This window comes from Oncorhynchus masou, chromosome 28 (assembly GCF_036934945.1).
Source record: "Oncorhynchus masou masou isolate Uvic2021 chromosome 28, UVic_Omas_1.1, whole genome shotgun sequence".
In the NCBI taxonomy this organism is placed as follows: Eukaryota; Metazoa; Chordata; class Actinopteri; order Salmoniformes; family Salmonidae; genus Oncorhynchus; species Oncorhynchus masou.
The window spans coordinates 23,372,062-23,389,550 of NC_088239.1; the positions used below are offsets into that span (position 1 = coordinate 23,372,062).

Consider the following 17,489-nt stretch of genomic DNA (forward strand, 5'->3'; position numbering starts at 1 on the left):
AGAACCCCAAATATATGCTTGTTTTACTCATTTATTAGTAAACAATGCAAGCAAACACTATAGCTTCAAAACATTGTTAAAACAATAATTTGTATGAATTTGAGGGTGGCCAGCACCATCCCTTAGCTTTTTACCAACAAGTGACGGGGTTGAAACAAAAACCGTTCTTTGGGAATTGTTTTTAAATCCCAGATTGCCCCTTTAAACGAAAGAAATGTGTTAATTGTGTTATTTAGTGTGCCTATAATGTGTATGAGAGGCCTAATTTGTAAGTCGCTCTGGATAAGAGCGTCTGCTAAATGACTTAAATGTAAATGTAAATGTATATTGAAACTACATCCATGTAGCCCCATAGTTTAAGAGACGACTATGTGTTATACTTTCATGTATCTTATAATATAATAACGTATTATTTAGTGGAATCTATTATAAATGACTTGTGGATTTCTATTCAGTGATGGAAAGCACTTGTTATCCACAAGCAAACTATGCTTGCCCCAATGAATAGATTGCCAAATCACGTTGCTCTAAATAATTATTGGGCCTGCAAACTCCAGTTCACCGTCATAATTGAATCACATACTTTGTAGCCATGAATGAGTTACTCTTCTCATTAATATTTCTGTTCAGAATATTATGACCCTACCATCTTCCAATGCATTTGGCTGGGCTGAGAACTGACCCATCAAGATGCGCTGGCGCCGTGAGTATATTCTCCTTGATTTCTATCAGCGGCTGATGTCTTATGATAAGCGTATTTAGTAAAATATTATATATAACTGACATAACCTCTGAAACAGGGACATCTCTTGACTAAAGGCCTACTCATAGAAATTACAAATTTATCCTTGTCCCGAAAGGTTTGAGAAACAAAACATAGCATGTTCTTTTGCATATTCAAATCGTGAAACCGGATAAATTAATATACATAAGTTATTAATTATGAGTGTCTAATCAATGTAATAAATCAGTGTATGCAGATTTAAGACTACATGCTATGTAGGCCAATATTTGTCCACTTTAGCTAGTTGTGATGAGGATGATAATGATGAGGATGATAATAATAATAATTATTATTATGGTTAGTCCGACTCGAGTCTATCTAGGAATAGCCAACTTCAGCAAGGTCATATGAATGTTATAATGAACTGGGAAATATTTTTTTTCGATTAAAACAATTATTATTTTCTATGTAAAACTGGGTATCGTGTGGAATTTCCCACCCTCAGGGACACTTTTATGAGCTCCCAAGAGTGGTCGCTCTAGGCTGATTTCACAGTGCTTTCATAGGCTAGTGCGTCAGAAAATGCTAATGTCCGAATGTATTATGAATTCAAGCCTCTGGTAAAAATGAACTTTTCGTCGGGAATAAAGTTTGAATAGCCTAAAATCAGCTATTGGAAACCAAAACTGAAGTCGCGTCTTGTTGGGAGTGTAATTCATCCTTATGTCAAACAAGACATCAAACTAATAAGTTTTGCCTCTTTTCTCCCTCTCCAAAATGCCGGTATTTAATATGGCTGGGTGTCGGACAGACTGCGTTGAGAAGCCATTCTCCATTGGATTTCAGAAATTCGGCCGTTTCGTGGGAAGGCATCCTTGGTGGTTCTTTATCTGCCCCCTGGTCATCTCTACAGCGCTCGGGACTGGGTTTTATTTTCTTGAGGACATGGAGGCCAACAACATCGAGGACCAATTTACACCAGTAAACGGACCCGCAAAACTTGAGAGGAAATTTGTAGAAGAGAACTTTCCGCTGAATAACTCGGTGTATTCAAACCAGAGACTGTACACCATGGGGGAATTTGCATCCTTCATAGCGGTCTCAAGAGATCCCAACATCTTCACTGATGGAGCCATCAAAGAAATATTAAGTTTAGACAAGAAGGTCCGGGAAATAAAACTTTCGAGAGGTCATGAACAGCTTACATATGAAGGACTTTGCGCCAGAAAATCCAATAAATGTATTCCCAATAAAATATTAGATATCATGAATCATTATGGTAGCAACATTGACCAGACTGAACTCACCTTTCCATTTTTCCGTTTTGGATTCACAACAATATTTCTAGGATATTCTGTCGGTGGAGTTAATGTAAGCTCAACAGTCATAAAGAGTGCTAAAGCAATACGACTTTTTTATTGTCTGAAAGAAGGTAACCGCTCTACAACAGATCTGTGGCTAAACGAATTCCTCAAGGTTTTCCCCTCCAACCAGTCACTAAATTTCATCACGGTAAGTAGACCTAGGCCATATAGCAATGTAGCTAAACATGGATTTAACACATATTGTAGAATGTATTTATTTATTGGCGGAATGTTGACTCTTTTTGGTCCTCCTATATCTACCTCCTAATTAGTATGTCACGTTTTTATAGAAATAAAATGTCTAACATGAGATTGTGCACCGTTTGTAAAAATATGCATCCCCATCTCATAGTCTTTCACACAGATTAACACATGGGACATACTTTACACATCAACGAACAAAAACGCATTTGTTTTGTGGAATCTTTCCTCTTGAGTTCAAATGATCCTGTACCAGAATTACTCCACCGTATGATGACGAGTACCTCCAAAACTGACACAGATTACTCTGCTTGTGGCTCGTTTAGAGGGGTGTGCTGAGAGAATTCTGTGGGCCATGAAGCATGACTAATCGCACACTGAATAGCGGTTATCTTTGTCTTTGAACTGCTTGCACACAAGCGGTCTCTATTGCACGATTGTGGCTCATTCAGCACGGCCAAGTCTTACATAAATCAATAGCAATTGTTCTTCCTTCACTTGGATGAGTCTCTTGGCAGCAGGCCAGAGATGAGAGAAGATGGTAGGGAGATCCGCCAGTTCACTTGCTGGAGAGAGCAAGCTAGTGCAGCGTCTATTGACCAGTAGTGTATACTGTTATTGAGTGCATTGCTTTTCAGAGGTTTACTGTACTGTACTATACTGTATTGTATGTGTATGGAAGAGTAATCCTATGGCACGGGTTTATGTCTTTGGTCAAGTGTGTGTGTGTGTGTTCGTGTGTGTGTGTGTGTGTGTCTGTGTGTGTGCGTGCGCGTTTGGATGGGAAGGTTGACAGCATAAATGATGACATGCCCTAATTTTGCATTTCATCTTCCCAGGTTACACATTCTACATCCCTGTCTAGGCAGGTGGAATTCGAGGCCAACACCAGGGACGTTATCCCCTTGTTTTCCATCACATATGTTATAGCCATAGTCTTTTCCATTGTGTCTTGCTTAAGGTATGTATGTGATATATACATACAACACACAGCAAAACTATTATGGCGTTCATCAATGACTGACCTTTGGGATTCTTTGGTTCACATAGGCCCAAGGTCTGACCGGTATGTTGTTGTTTTTCCAACAGGTTTGATTGTGTGAGGAACAAGGTATGGGTGGCCACCTTTGGAGTATTATCTGCAGGGCTTGCGGTGCTGTCTGCCTTCGGGATGATGCTGCATATTGGAGTGCCTTTTGTAATGACTGTGGCTAACTCCCCCTTCTTGATATTGGGTAAGGAGCTATGGATACTTTTCATATTGTTTTGTTCAAATCCTGGGTGCATGACTCTTAAGTTGGGTTGGATAAAAGCGTTAACTAAATGGAAGATATAATAAAACTGAACAAAAATACGAACGCCACATGCAACAATTTCAAAGAGTTCATTTCAAAGAGCAATCAGCATATAAGGAAATCATGCAATTCAAATAAATTCATTAGGCCCTAACCTACAGATTTCACATGACTGGGAATACAGATATGCATCTGTTGGTCACAGATGCCTTAAAAAAGAGGTAGTAACGTGGATCAGAAAACCAGTCGGTATCTGGTGTGACCACCATTTGCCTCATGCAGCGCGACACGTCTCCTTCGCATAGAGTTGATCAGGCTGTTGATTGTGGCCTGTGGAATGTTGTCCCACTCATCAATGGCTGTGCGAAGTTGCTGGATATTGGCGGGAACTGGAACACGCTGTTGTACACATTGATCTAGAGCATCCCTAACATGCTTAATGGGTAACATGTCTGGTAAGGAAGCAGGCCATGGAAAAACTGGGACATTTCTAGCTTCCAGGAATTGTGCATAGATCCTTGCGTCATGGGGCCATGCATTATCACGCTGAAACATGAGGTAATGGTGTTGAATGAATGGCACGACAATGAGCCTCGGATCTCATTCACGGTATCTCTGTGCATTCAAATTGCCATTGATAAAATGCAATTGTTTGTTGTTCTTAGCTTATGCCTGCCCATACCATAACCCCACTGCCACCATTTGCCACTCTGTTCACAACGTTGACATCAGAAAACGCTCGCCCACACGACACCAGTCTGCCATCTGCCCGGTACAGTTACAGGTACAGAAACCGGGATTCATCCATGAAGAGCACACTTCTCCAGTGTGCCAGTGGCCATTGAAGGTGAGCATTTGCCCACTGAAGTCAGTTGTGATGTCAAACTGCAGTCAGGTCAAGACCCTGGTGAGGGCGACGAGCATGCATATGAGCTTCCCTGAGACGGTTTCTGACAGTTTGTGCAGAAATGATTTGGTTGTGCAAACCCACAATTTCTTCAGCTATCTGGGTGGCTGGTCACAGATGATCCCGCAGGTAAAGAAGCCGGATGTCCTGGGCTGGCGTGGTAACACGTGGTCTGAGGTTATGAGGCAAGGAGTGAGGACGTACTGCCAAATTTTCTAAAACGACATGGGCGGTGGCTTAGGTCAAAAAATGAACATTTAATTCCCTGGCAACAGCTCTGGTGGACATTCCTGCAATTAACATGCCAATTACACGAGACATCTGTGGCATTGTGTTGTGTGACAAAACTGCACATTTTTGAGTGGCCTTTTATTGTCCCCAGCACAAGGTGCATCTGTGTATTGATCATGCTGTTTAATCAGCTTGTTGATATGCCACACCTGTCAGGTGGATGGATTATCTTGGCAAAGGAGAAATGCTCACTAACAGGGATGTAAACAAATTGTGTGCACCAAATTCTTTGAGAAATAAGCTTTAAGTGCTTATGGAACATTTCATTTCAGCTCATAAAACATGGGACCAACACTTTATATGTTGCATTTCTATTTTTATTCAGTATATATTATATTTTGTATACATTATATTTCCTCTGCAGGTATTGGTGTTGATGACATGTTCATCCTCATATCCTGCTGGCAGCAGACCAACGTTCACGCCCGAGTGGAAGACCGCTTAGCAGACACATACAAGGAGGCGGCCATTTCCATTACCATCACCACCCTGACGGATGTGTTAGCGTTCTACATCGGGCTCATGACTCCATTCCGCTCTGTGCAATCCTTCTGCCTGTACACCAGCACGGCCATCTTGTTTTGCTTTATTTACAGCATCACCTTCTTTGGGGCATTCCTCGTACTGAATGGGAGGCGTGAGAACAGCAACAAGCACTGGCTGACGTGCAAGGAGGTCCCAGAGGATTGCCCCGTGGGTCGCTCAAAATGGTACGACCTGTGCTGTGTGGGAGGAGCTTACGACCGCCATACTGGAGCAGAGGAAGTACAGCCCATGAATCACTTTTTTAAGAAGCACTACGGCCCTTTTCTGGTAAAGCCCTGGACCAAGGTGTGCGTGATCCTGCTCTATTCAGTTTATTTGTCCATCAGCATTTATGGATGCTTCCAGATACAGGAGGGTATTGACCTTCGCAATTTAGCTGCTGATGATTCATATGTGAATAGGTATTATGATGATGAAAAAGGCTACTTTTATGAGTATGGGCCAAATATCATGGTAATCATAAGGGGTGAATTTGCATACTGGGAGGAAAAGAATATGTTGGATCTTGAATCTTGTGTGGAGGACTTCAAAAACCTGTCCTTTATTGAGAAAGATATCTTTACATCCTGGCTGAAATCATATAAATATTATGGGTACCATACAAATCTGAATTTGAGTGTTGAAAATGTTTTCAAGACAAACCTAAGTTCGTTTCTGAGATCCTACTCTGACTTCAAGCAAGATGTAAATTTCACAAATAATTCTATCCGTGCCTCACGCTTCTTCATCCAGACTGTCAATATCACTACTGCCATTGATGAAATGAACATGTTAAACAATCTGCGAGATACTGCTAGGAGATGCTCTGTCCCTCTATTGGTATACCACCCTGTCTTTATATACCATGATCAGTACGCTGTCATAGTGAGTAACACCGTTCAGAATATCTCCGTCACCACAGCAGTCATGTTATTGATCTCCCTCCTACTGATTCCAAACCCTCTCTGTTGTCTGTGGGTGACATTCTCCATCGCTTCTGTCATTGTGGGCGTCACTGGTTTCATGGCATTGTGGGATGTTAATTTAGACACCATATCCATGATCATTCTTGTTGTCTGCATTGGATTCTCCGTGGACTTCTCCGCACACATTTCCTATGCCTTTGTTTCCAATAAGAAGCCAACTGCAAACGAGAAAGCCGTGGAAGCGCTGTTCCATTTGGGCTATCCCATACTTCAGGGTGCTTTGTCAACCATACTGGGCGTGATAGTGCTGTCTGCTTCCAAGAACTACATCTTCAGAACCTTCTTCAAGATCATGTTCCTTGTCATCTTTTTTGGACTGTTCCATGGCATAACTTTTATCCCTGTCTTTTTGACATTCTTTGACTTTTTCAGCAGCAACTCAGGCAATGTCAGCCCTCAGGAGAAAAGGGCGCTGGAAAACGAAGCCATGACCAACTGCCAGCTCAAAAACATCCAAGAGAAAGCCATTGATCACGACAAGCAAATCTATGACAATCACACCTTCCTGCCAGACAATCAACAATTATTCCCAACACAGGCCTGCCCCTCAGTCTGGACCCTGACTGTCAACACCCATCCCACCCAAAGTGGTCAGATGTGCATGGCAAGCACAGTTCCCATGTTCAGAGTTGATAGTCAAACATATGAAGTTCAGATGTACACAGCTCGTAATGACGCTGTCACGGTCAATTGCAACCAGAATCTGGGGGCTGGTGAACATCATTGTGTGATTGGAAATAACCAACCACCAGTTTCGCAGGAGTGTAATGCCCCGTTTATCAATTGCTCTGATTCTGCAGATCCTGTTCCTTGAACACCCCAACTGTGTGATAAAGCATGTGTTGTTGTTTCATGCAGTGTATCTTACAAATGAGGTTTATGTCTATCGTAAAGCTCTAATCACAATGTTGTATGGTTTAAACCTTTTTGACTGGATTTTTGTTGATGACACTCAAACATATAAGCTTCAAGTGGCCATCATGTAAAATATATCCATACAGTTGCTTAACTGTTAAAGTTCTACAAAACACATTATTTAACTTCGCAGCAAGGCATCAGTGTTGATGGGTTACTATATATATGTGGCATTGTTGATGGGTTTTAAAACCACCATGAGCATGTTCATGTTTTGTATTTGATGAATCCCAAGCTTTACTGATACATTAGAAGTGTTCATGATCTGTACAATTTGAGATTGTGTACTATTACCAATATATTTGTATAAAATGAAATTGATTTAACTTTCTTCTGTCAATGTCTTTAAAGGATATAGTGTTAAAATAACTACAATAGCACTTCCTAGAAACATTATCAGTTCTGTTGGGTTTGCAATTGATAATATTTTAATCTATTAATTATTGATACTGTTAAAACACAAACCATACTATGTATTGAAACCTAATAAAACAGCATTTACTCATTTTCACATATATTCAATTTATAATGTTAAAATAAATTATGTTGTCCTTGCTTACCCTTGGTAGTTGATTTCTACAGGTGATGTTTGTAAACCACAAGGTGGCAATGTGAATACATGAAGTGAAGAAAACTTGTGCTGATATCTAATTGTTTGATATTTGTTTTGTTCACCATGTAATTTATTTCCTAGGAGTTTATATTCTGACCTCACAATACTCAATGGCTTCTGTAACACCTCTTGCAAACAACATTTGTGGAGTACTATACTATGCATTTGAAATAAAAAAATCATCTCACTTGCATTCAGACTATTTCCAATAAACCATGTCCTTTACGGATATTCCTCTGCACTTTTTTTTGTCTCAAATGACAAAATGTGAGTACTTCCTTTAATGTTCTACTTATTCTGTGGGTTTTGCATACTTGCTAATGCCTCTGTTTGGAAGAATGACAATGTCACAGAACTTTTAAACATTTATGCAGCAAGGTTTACAGCTAAAGACTGAAAGCAGCTGCAAAATGAGCTTAATGGTCTAAAATTAAAAGAAAACAGGAGCAGACTGAAAATGTGCCTTTATTCTTGGTAATATAGTATAATATAGTTGACAAAACCTCAGGCTTTGATTATGTCACTGGATAATTCAATGAGCTTTTCGTATCAATGGAGTAGGGGTATTTTTGCAACTTAGACTAAGCCACACTCAACAAAACTCTAAACCTCCATTTCACAAATTGTTAACATGCAATGTTAACAAACATAAATTGTTGCTAATTAAAATAAAATAAAAACGGAAATATCACATTTACATAAGTATTCAGACCCTTTACTCAGTACTATGTTGAAGCACTTTTGGCAGCTATTACAAACTTGGCACACCTGTATTTGGGGAGTGAACCTTTGCCCAATCTGAGGTCCTGAGCGCTCTGGAGCAGGTTTTCATCAAGGATCTTTCTGTACTTTGCTCCATTCATCTTTGGCTCAATCCTGCCTTTCCAAATCATGTTCAATCAATTGAATTTACCACAGGTGGACTCAATCAAGTTGCAGAAACATCTCAAGGATGATCAAGGGAAACAGGATGCACCTGAACTCAATTTCGAATCTCATAGCAAAGAGGCTGAAATCCTATGTAAATAAAGTTTAACTGTTTTTTATTTGTAACAAATTTGCAAAAATCGAATTTCTTATTATGGGGTATTGTGTGTAGATGGACGAGGGGAAAAAACAATTTAATCCATTTTAGAATAAGGCTGTAACGTCACCAAAATGTGGAGGAAGTCAAAGGGTCTGAATACTTTCTGAAGGCACTGTAGCATCCTTTAAAATAAACAGAACATTTACCAATACAAATTATATTAGACAGTGTTATAATCCAAAATACTCAGTAAAATATTTCAATGTTGCTAGTACACATTGCTGTCTTACCCACTCTCTTTCAGAATTGTTACCAATGTAGACAGTGTGGTGGTTGGATCCAGTAGTTTAACCAGGGGAACATTCACACCTCTCTCTTGGAAGATGTAATTCTGCAGAGTCATAGCCAACATTGAGTCAATACCCAGTGCATACAGGGCAGTGTCGTCATTTACCTCATCTATGCTAACACTGGTGATTTTACTTAGCATAGCCCTGACATTCTCATGTGCTGTGGAAAGCTGTTGGACAATGGGTTCTGTCATGTTGGTGTTCTCAAGTTCTTGCTCGACCAAAGCTGTCAGCCTGCCTCTGAGAGATGCGTTTTGGGAGAGAACGTGGTTGCTCAGATTTCTGAAGTTGAATTTGCAAATGACTTGCTGTGGATTGTTCATCAACAAACACTTTTCAAGGGCCTCATGGACTTCTGACACCTCCATTATCATCATGCCCTTTGCCTCAAGAAACCTTTGGAAATTGTCTCTGTTCAACAAGAGACCGAGGTTCAAAGGCCCCCAGTTGATGGACTGTCCAGCAAGCCCAAGGTTTCGCCGATAATGAGAGAAAGTGTCCAGGAACGAATTGGCTGCTGCATAGTTAGACTGCGAAGCATTGCCAATGAATGAAGAGATGGAAGAGTAGCACACAAAGTAATCCAATTTGTTGTGCTGTGTTGCATAGTGAAGATTCAATGCCCCATTCACTTTGGGTCGAAGAACTTTATTGAAGTGTGATCGGTCAAGGGTTTCGATCAAAGCATCATGCAACACAGCTGCACTGTGAAACACTCCTTTGATTGGACAGGAGGGAAACATTTGTACAATTGCTGTGATTGCATTCACAACCTGCCCTGACACTGACACGTCACATTGGACACTCATGATAGACACCCCACATCTCCTCTGGAGAGTGTCCATCTCAAACTGCATCTCAGCTGACATGGGACTTCTGGAGAGGGTTGCAATGCATCCGCCACCCCTGTGAGCAATGAACTTCACAGTCTCAAGTCCCAAACCCGAGAGCCCTCCGGTCACAATGTACACACAACTCTTCTTAAAGAGCTGCCGTGGTCTCATTAGCAAAGGGATATCAGATAGTGTATTTTCTGAATCCGCATGACCCAAAACTACTTGAGACACAGCCTTAGCTCTGAAGTAGGACTCACAGTGCGCAGTGGGCTGAGGATCTCTTGTGTCTGTCGATTGAAAGGTAATGGTTTGCAGAGATTGCGATACACCATCCAAATGTAATGACCTCAGCCAATTGTGGATCTTTGTTTTCTGTGCCTTTATATTGGCTCTCTGGAAAACATTTGACACGTAAAGTGTTTGGATGTGTGTATGTTCACTCTCATGTGCAAAAATGTTTGCTGAGGATGACACCTGGTTGTCACAGACTACAACAATATTCTTTGCTGTGGCTCCACTGCTTATTCTTACCACTACAGATGGATCAAAGGGAGGCAATACAACAAATGTATTACACTGATCAATGTTCAGGAGTTGTCCACTAAACTGGGGCAGAACGATGGCATTCCATCCTGATTTGTTTGCCGTTTGGGTTAAGACCTTCAGCAGAACAGAGTCAGGTACAGAGGAGATGATGGCCAACCTTCTCTGTTGTTTGACTCTGGGTAACGCTCTGTACAAGATGTCCCATGCCAGCACAAAGTAGGACACACATGGAGCCTCCTTCAGAAATGGGAGCCTCTTTGTTTTGTAGCATGCTGCTTCTGGAATCACAACCTTAGAAGATGCAGCAATAGGATAACATGAAACTACATGCTCTCCCACTTTCAGTTTGCTCACACCTTTCCCTACAGCTGTGACAGTGCCACTGAAGTCAAGGGCCAAAAGCTGGTGGTTCTGAGAAGCATGTTTGTTCCAGTACATTGTCTGGCCAAAGTTCAGATCAGAGACGCTGACAGAAAAGTAGTCTGAGGAATGAACACAAATCTCACTGAGCTGAATTTCAACTGATTTCTCCTGGATGTGGTTATCCTTTACATCAAAAGGCATGGCAGACAAGCTAGTCATTCTGTATGGATCAGCAGTCTGAAGGATGAAATGCCCAGAACTCAAAGAGTAGACAGTTCCCTCAGAGCTGGCAATCCCTTTTATGGGCGTACGGACTATCACTGTTGAATATATTTGGCCCCTGCTAATCATGACCTCTGGGTGTTTGCTGGTGTTAATCACATGAACCAATGCCTGAATGTCTTCACTTGACACAGAAGCAAGGTCAATCAGCTGAAAGGAGAGGCTTGGTATCTCAGCAGCACAGGCTCTTGTCATGCCGGACAGGACAAAACCAGGATTGACATGGTCTACGGTCGTCTCTGCTGAACGGTAGGTTATGACTCGGATTGTGCAGGAACACTTGTTTTCTTTCAAGGCAAGAACAATCTGACGATAATGCTCACAGCAGTCAACCAAGCATTCCAATGCCATCTCAGTCGACAGATGACTGAGGTCTTGTACACCCCACATGAACAGTACCTCCTGTGTATCTACACCAGCATCACCTTGAAGAGAGTGAGACACTAAGTCTCGAACTTGTGGGTTGGTTCCAAACTCTCTGTTCAAGACAAAAAATGATGTTTGGTGTAGGTGTGGCCTCAATGCTGTGCCAACTCCCAGGATGTCCTCAAAGATCAAGGCTTTGGGTTTACAGCTTACATGGGTATTGTCAGTGATGGTGAAAAGTTCATTGTGAAAGAAGAATGACTCTGCAACATGTGAACAATTTCCTAAAAACGAGATCCTCACATGCTTTAGTTCCACTAAAACATGTCCGTCTTTATTGGAAAAGCAACCACAAACATCTAAGTAGTCTGAGGTTTCTTGAATTGCTCTCAGATACATAATCATATCCTCCTGCAGAGGTGCTGCTATTACCACACTGCCAATGGCAGATGGGAAAACCGGCCTGGTGGTCAGTCCTCCAACAGCTACCATAGCAGTCATTTGCAGAAAATAGTCCAACACCACAGGGTGAAGGAAGTACTCATGAAGCTGTTTCAGCACCTCACCTGAGACCTTAATTGCTGACACCGCCTCCTTGAATTCATCGCCGAAATGTACATCATCCAGCTGTCTGAAAATAGGACCATACTCAAAACCTGCACGGGAGAGGAATGAATAGATCTCCTCCCCCTTTACCACGGATTTGCACCTTTTGAAAATGACATCCGGGCAAATGGTTTGTTCCTCAACCAATGTTCGCCCACTTCGACAACAAATGGTGCCTGATGCGTGTGTTGCTGAGGGAGACTGTATCTTAAACATGGTCTCATTCTCGGTTGCCTCCAGTACCACTTTCAAATGCTGAGAGTTTGTGCTGAGTGTAAACAAGCTCTGAAAAGTTACACTTAGCTGCATCGAGCAAATCGGCATCTTTGGTCTTGAATTTGCCATTATTGAGGCAAAAGCCAGTTCAACATACAATGCACCTGGAGCAATGGCAACACCATTGTTTTTGTGCTCCCAGAGATATGCTGCAGTATCTGATGAAAGATTGCATTTGTGCTCTTTGCTCTCATGCTTTGTCTGAGATATCAGTGGGTGTTGAGAGGAAGCTGTTTTTTCATTTCCTTGTCTTACAGCCTCAAAATACACCTCTTTTGTCAGATTATCAAACTGATATCTTGGAAGAGGTGTTGGTGATGCCTCACAGCCTTCGTAGAACTTGTCCCAGTCTACATGGACCCCCTGTTCAAACACTTTGGACACAGTGGTCAGCATTGTCTCATGATCTTTTTCTGGCTGCACTGAGGACAGAACTATAGTGTCATTTCCCAGAGTCTCCTGGATGTACCTTTGTAGAGCCCTTCTAGGGCCTATTTCCACAAAGACCACATTCTTCTGGTCTTTGGTCGCTGCTTTCATTGTCTGCTCAAATGAAACTGGCTCTCGGATATTCCTAGCCCAATATCTCCCTGTGCTAAAGTCTCCATGGGTGTACATGTCTCCAGTCACTGTTGAGAAAAGCTCACAATCCATTTTGTTCGCTGCCAAAGAACCAATACTTTCCTCAATATGATCCACTATGGGATCCATCATATGGCTGTGGTATGCAGCAGGTACATCCAGTACACGGAGGAACAGATTCTTGCCTCTAAACAAAGCTGTCAGCTTTTGATGGATATTGTCTATAGCGTCTGCATCACCTGAGAGGGCGCAGGACTGTGGGCTGTTGAAAGCAGCCAGGCAAACCTTCCCAGAGTAGATTGGAAGGATTTTCAGGATCTCTGACACAGTCATGTTACTGACCACAAGCATTTTCCCTCCTGTTACCTTACTCTGCAGAGTACTGCGGAAATAGATCACCTTCACTGCATCCTCAAGGGACAGCAGACCAGAGCAGTGGGCAGCAGCAACCTCTCCAACAGAGTGGCCAAGAATGGCATCTGGTTTGATGCCCCAGTGCTTGAAGAGACTGGCAATGCCAACCTGAATGGCAAAGAGGAGGGGCTGAACAACATCTGGCTTGGTATAATCATCATTGTCAAAATCGTTTGCTATCTTTTGTGAGATGCCAGTACTTTTATAATTCTGGAAGAGATTCTCAACCTCTCTGACCTTTTCTCTGAACACTGGCTCCTCTTTCAGAAGCTGCTTACACATTCCCCTGTAGGTCACTCCATTCCCACAGAACACAAAAATCAACCTGTTATCTGACCTTGATGGCTCAAGCTTCCTGTTCATCGCACACTGTAGTTGATTCTCTAAGTCGGGGACAGAGGACGTCATAAATGCTTTCCTGTATTTGTGTCTCAAATGGCTCCTCCTACATGCTGAGGTAAACATCAAAGTGAGTATGTCAGTTTGCTTATCTCTGCTAAGTCTTTGATATGTGTCTGTGATAGACATTGCCAATGAGTTCTCAGAGGCTGCAGACAAAACAAACAACTTGGGACAGTCATAAGTAGTCAATCTGGTGTTGTTGCCCTGCACATACTCCTTCACTATCGCATGAGCATTTGTCCCTCCAAACCCAAAGCTATTAATGCCAGCTAGCCTTGCCATGGGCTCTGTTTTTTCCCACTTCTCTGCTTTGATCGGAACTCTTACATTGAGAACTTTGGCATCGATACTGGCACTATCCTCAGAGTAGAACAGTGAAGGGACAATGATTTCATGCTTCATCATTAGGAGTACCTTGATTAGACCTGCCACTCCAGCTGCAGATTCTGTGTGTCCAATGTTGCCTTTCACAGAGCCGATGCAGAGTGTTTCTGAACCTGGAGGTCTGGCTTTGGCAATGACTTCGGAGATGCTGCCTGCTTCTATGGGATCGCCCACTGGAGTTCCAGTCCCATGAGCCTCTATGTACTGGACAGATGACAGGTCAGACTCTGCCGAGTAGATTCTGTGTAGTAGCTCTACCTGCTGGACCATGGATGGCTTGGTGATTGGAGTGACAGTGTGACCATCTTGGTTTACTGCAGTTCTTCTTACTATGCCCCATACCTTGTCAAAGTCCCTCAGAGCCTGTTCAAGGATACATTTGGGTACCATAAACTGTAATGTTACAATTTATTTATGGTACAAAATAGAACTTTGTGATTTATGTGGTTCAAAATTAAACAACTTCAAATTAGTTCAATTTAAAACATAGTAAACATTATACTCTTACGTTTTTCAGTGGCTTCAGCAGAATAACCCCGCAGCCCTCTCCTCTGCCATAGCCATCTGCTCTGCTGGAGAAAGGTTTGCTGGTGCCTTCAGGTGAAATCATCTTTGCCTTGCTGAGAGCGACAAAGACTCGCGGCTCTATGATACAGCTTACACCGCCACAGAGAGCCATTTCACAGTCTCCTGAGTAAAGCAGATTGAATAACAGTTAAGTGGTAATAATATGATTGAAATATGCCAAAAAAATTATACGTCTTTCTGTTAATTATGAATAGAACTACCTTGCTTGATGGCCTGGCAGGCAGAATGGAGAGCCACCAAGGAGGAGGAACATGCACTGTCTATGGCAAACGAGGGACCAGTGAGATTGAAGATGAAGGATATCCTGTTGGCCGCCACGCTCATAGCCGTCCCTGTGCCATTGTAGTGGGTTATGGTGCTGGGTCTGTTGTTCAGGAGGGTCTCATAGTCCCTGTTCATGAGACCTGTGAGAACACATCCATTGCAGAGTGTTATTCACTGTCCTCCCACTTTATATTGTGCCACTGCAATTAAGTGTGCTTGCTGAAGACAAAGCAAAACTGTAGAGTTCTTACATACTTATAATTATTTGACGTCTTCCGCCCGCTCAGGAGCTTAAAAGATTTTAGCGATAAACACGAAACCAACTTCCAAATGACCAGACTGCCAACCTCGATTGCTTTTTAGTAGCATTTATACTTTTTGTACTATAACAATATGCTGGTTGCAGTATAATAATATTTAAATGCGCTCCCACTGCATTTCAATGGAAAAATAAGTCAATTGACTGTTTAAGCTATCAACTCCAAATTAACATTGAGATGTTCAGACTGACCCTACTTAGACTGATTGCCAAAAGGTTTTTGATACTATATATACTCTTTGAACTATAACCATTTAAAATGTGTATAATTTAAGGTGGGTTTGAATGAGAACCATAGAAATACTGCACAGAAGTAGATAATCAAAATGGTCCTGCTCCTTTTGGCCAATTAGCTACAAGACCATTGAAACATTGAGACTTGCCTAACTTCAAATCGTTACATTTTTTCCCAGCAACTATAAATAAATACACATCCATTAAATAACTCGCCAACAGTAAGTCTTGAAATGTTCAAGCTAGTGATACCCAAACCAACTTTCACATGTTCAGGCTATCCTATCTTATCCAATCAATCAATCTTTCAATCTACCAACCACCATTACTACTGCAGTCACTACCACAGTTTATTTCACAACCATAAAACAAGCACAACATTTTCTTCAGGATATGTACTTTCTTTGTGACCAATTTTTTTAACATTATGGTTACCTATGTAAACACCTGTTCTGGTACCACTGACTTTCTCCATTGGCATTCCAGCATCCTCTAATGCCCTGTATGTACACTGGAGTAGGAGCTTGTGCTGAGGGTCCATGAAATCCGTTTCAGCCTCAGTGATGCCAAAGAACTTGTGATCAAACTCATTAAACCTGGGAGATAAACAAGATTCCCATTAGAGTTCTACTTTACCTTACCATTAAGACAAGTCTTAATGTAAAATATAACACTTTGAAAGTTCAATTTTTCAATATTATTCATGCAACTTCACAACTATTCAAGTGAATAGAGCAAGAATGTCTTAATATCTTACCCATCTATAAGAGCAGCTTTGGTTGTTTGCGTCTTTCCAGGTTTGCTATCATCAGGATCATACCAATAAGTGCTGTCAAACCTCTCGTCTGGAATGTCTACGACACAGTTCCTCCCTTCCAATAGAACCTTCCAGAAATTGTCAAGCCCCTCACCTAATACAACAGGGCAAAATTCAGCATCACTCTGGCTTGTGTTATCTTTAGACATACGAAATGTATCAACTCCTTATCTGATCCATTCTTACCTCCTGGGAAATTGCATCCTATCCCAACTATGGCAATTTCGTCTTTGTTGTCCTCCATCTTTGCACCTCATTACAAACGACCTTTGACAATATGTAAAATCATGTGACCTTGAGAACAGTCTTTCATGCGTTTTACCTCCTATCCAAAGACTGTGATGAATGGAGGATGCGGTTTCAAAGTTTTGTCGAAAGCAATATTTGTGCAAAACAGTCTTTACTGGCAGCTGAACCATTCCTGTTGGAGCGGTGTTTGTCCTCTTGCCACAACTTTCGTATTCTACCCCTAGTCCTCTTTATAAATCAACTAACGTCTCACTGATCAGTCAGATGCATCAAGACAAAGGGAGCAGGGGCTCCAACAATAGATTGATTTGTTAGAGAAGCTTTTGAGCAATTTTTAATTAGGGTAGTTTGAAACAGAAGTCACTAATTGGAGGCTTGAGATGAGGTTAAGTTGTTCAGGTGCATACAATGGATGCTTATGCTCTCTTCTGTTGCCCAGACGTTATTGAAATCTCTTTGTTCAGTTACTATTACAAAACCTAGACAGACTACACGGATAAAATAGATGTGACTAAAACGGTTCCATCGTCTATAGAATATCAGACCAATTGCATCTAACGAGGGGAAGGAGAGCGAGGCTTCTCCCTCAAGGGGAACCAATACTAAGATGACTACATTGACAGGAAATGGGAGACATCCAAGACCGTTTTCTGTGATTGAGGGTAATTTGGCTAACAGAAAGAGTGCAGTCTCAGGTCCGTTTTTCCAACATCAGGTCGTTTAAGGTCAAAGAATAGAAAGACAATGCACTCACAGTATATGT

The 17,489-nt window shown here is 41.7% G+C and overlaps 2 protein-coding genes across 2 annotated transcripts; one reads left to right on the forward strand and one right to left on the reverse strand.

The window, feature by feature from the left end:
- Positions 1-1,319: 1,319 nt before the first annotated feature.
- On the forward strand, positions 1,320-8,043 carry ptchd3a (patched domain containing 3a). The gene is made up of 4 exons (XM_064943716.1): positions 1,320-2,236; positions 3,129-3,250; positions 3,379-3,524; positions 5,147-8,043. Exons 1-4 carry the CDS (start codon positions 1,502-1,504, stop codon positions 7,105-7,107), a joined length of 2,964 nt encoding a protein of 987 aa, XP_064799788.1. The 5' UTR covers positions 1,320-1,501; the 3' UTR covers positions 7,108-8,043.
- A 244-nt stretch (positions 8,044-8,287) lies between these two features.
- pks1 (polyketide synthase 1) lies at positions 8,288-16,721 on the reverse strand. Its single transcript, XM_064941609.1, has 6 exons — positions 16,664-16,721; positions 16,418-16,571; positions 16,096-16,256; positions 15,044-15,247; positions 14,764-14,945; positions 8,288-14,618 (listed from the first exon to the last, which is right to left on the reverse strand). Exons 1-6 carry the CDS (start codon positions 16,719-16,721, stop codon positions 9,135-9,137), a joined length of 6,243 nt encoding a protein of 2,080 aa, XP_064797681.1. The 3' UTR covers positions 8,288-9,134.
- Between the last annotated feature and the right edge of the window lie 768 nt (positions 16,722-17,489).

Coding starts and splice junctions, on each gene's coding strand:
- ptchd3a (XM_064943716.1), top strand. CDS start 1,502: ATGCCGGTATTTAATATGGCTGGGTGTCGGACAGACTGCGTTGAGAAG. Junction 3,251..3,378: donor TCCATTGTGTCTTGCTTAAG/GTATGTATGTGA, acceptor TTTTTCCAACAG/GTTTGATTGTGTGAGGAACA. Junction 3,525..5,146: donor CTCCCCCTTCTTGATATTGG/GTAAGGAGCTAT, acceptor TTTCCTCTGCAG/GTATTGGTGTTGATGACATG.
- pks1 (XM_064941609.1), bottom strand. CDS start 16,721: ATGGAGGACAACAAAGACGAAATTGCCATAGTTGGGATAGGATGCAAT. Junction 15,248..16,095: donor CAGAACAGGTGTTTACATAG/GTAACCATAATG, acceptor GTGTTCTCACAG/GTCTCATGAACAGGGACTAT. Junction 14,946..15,043: donor CTGCCAGGCCATCAAGCAAG/GTAGTTCTATTC, acceptor TGCTTTACTCAG/GAGACTGTGAAATGGCTCTC.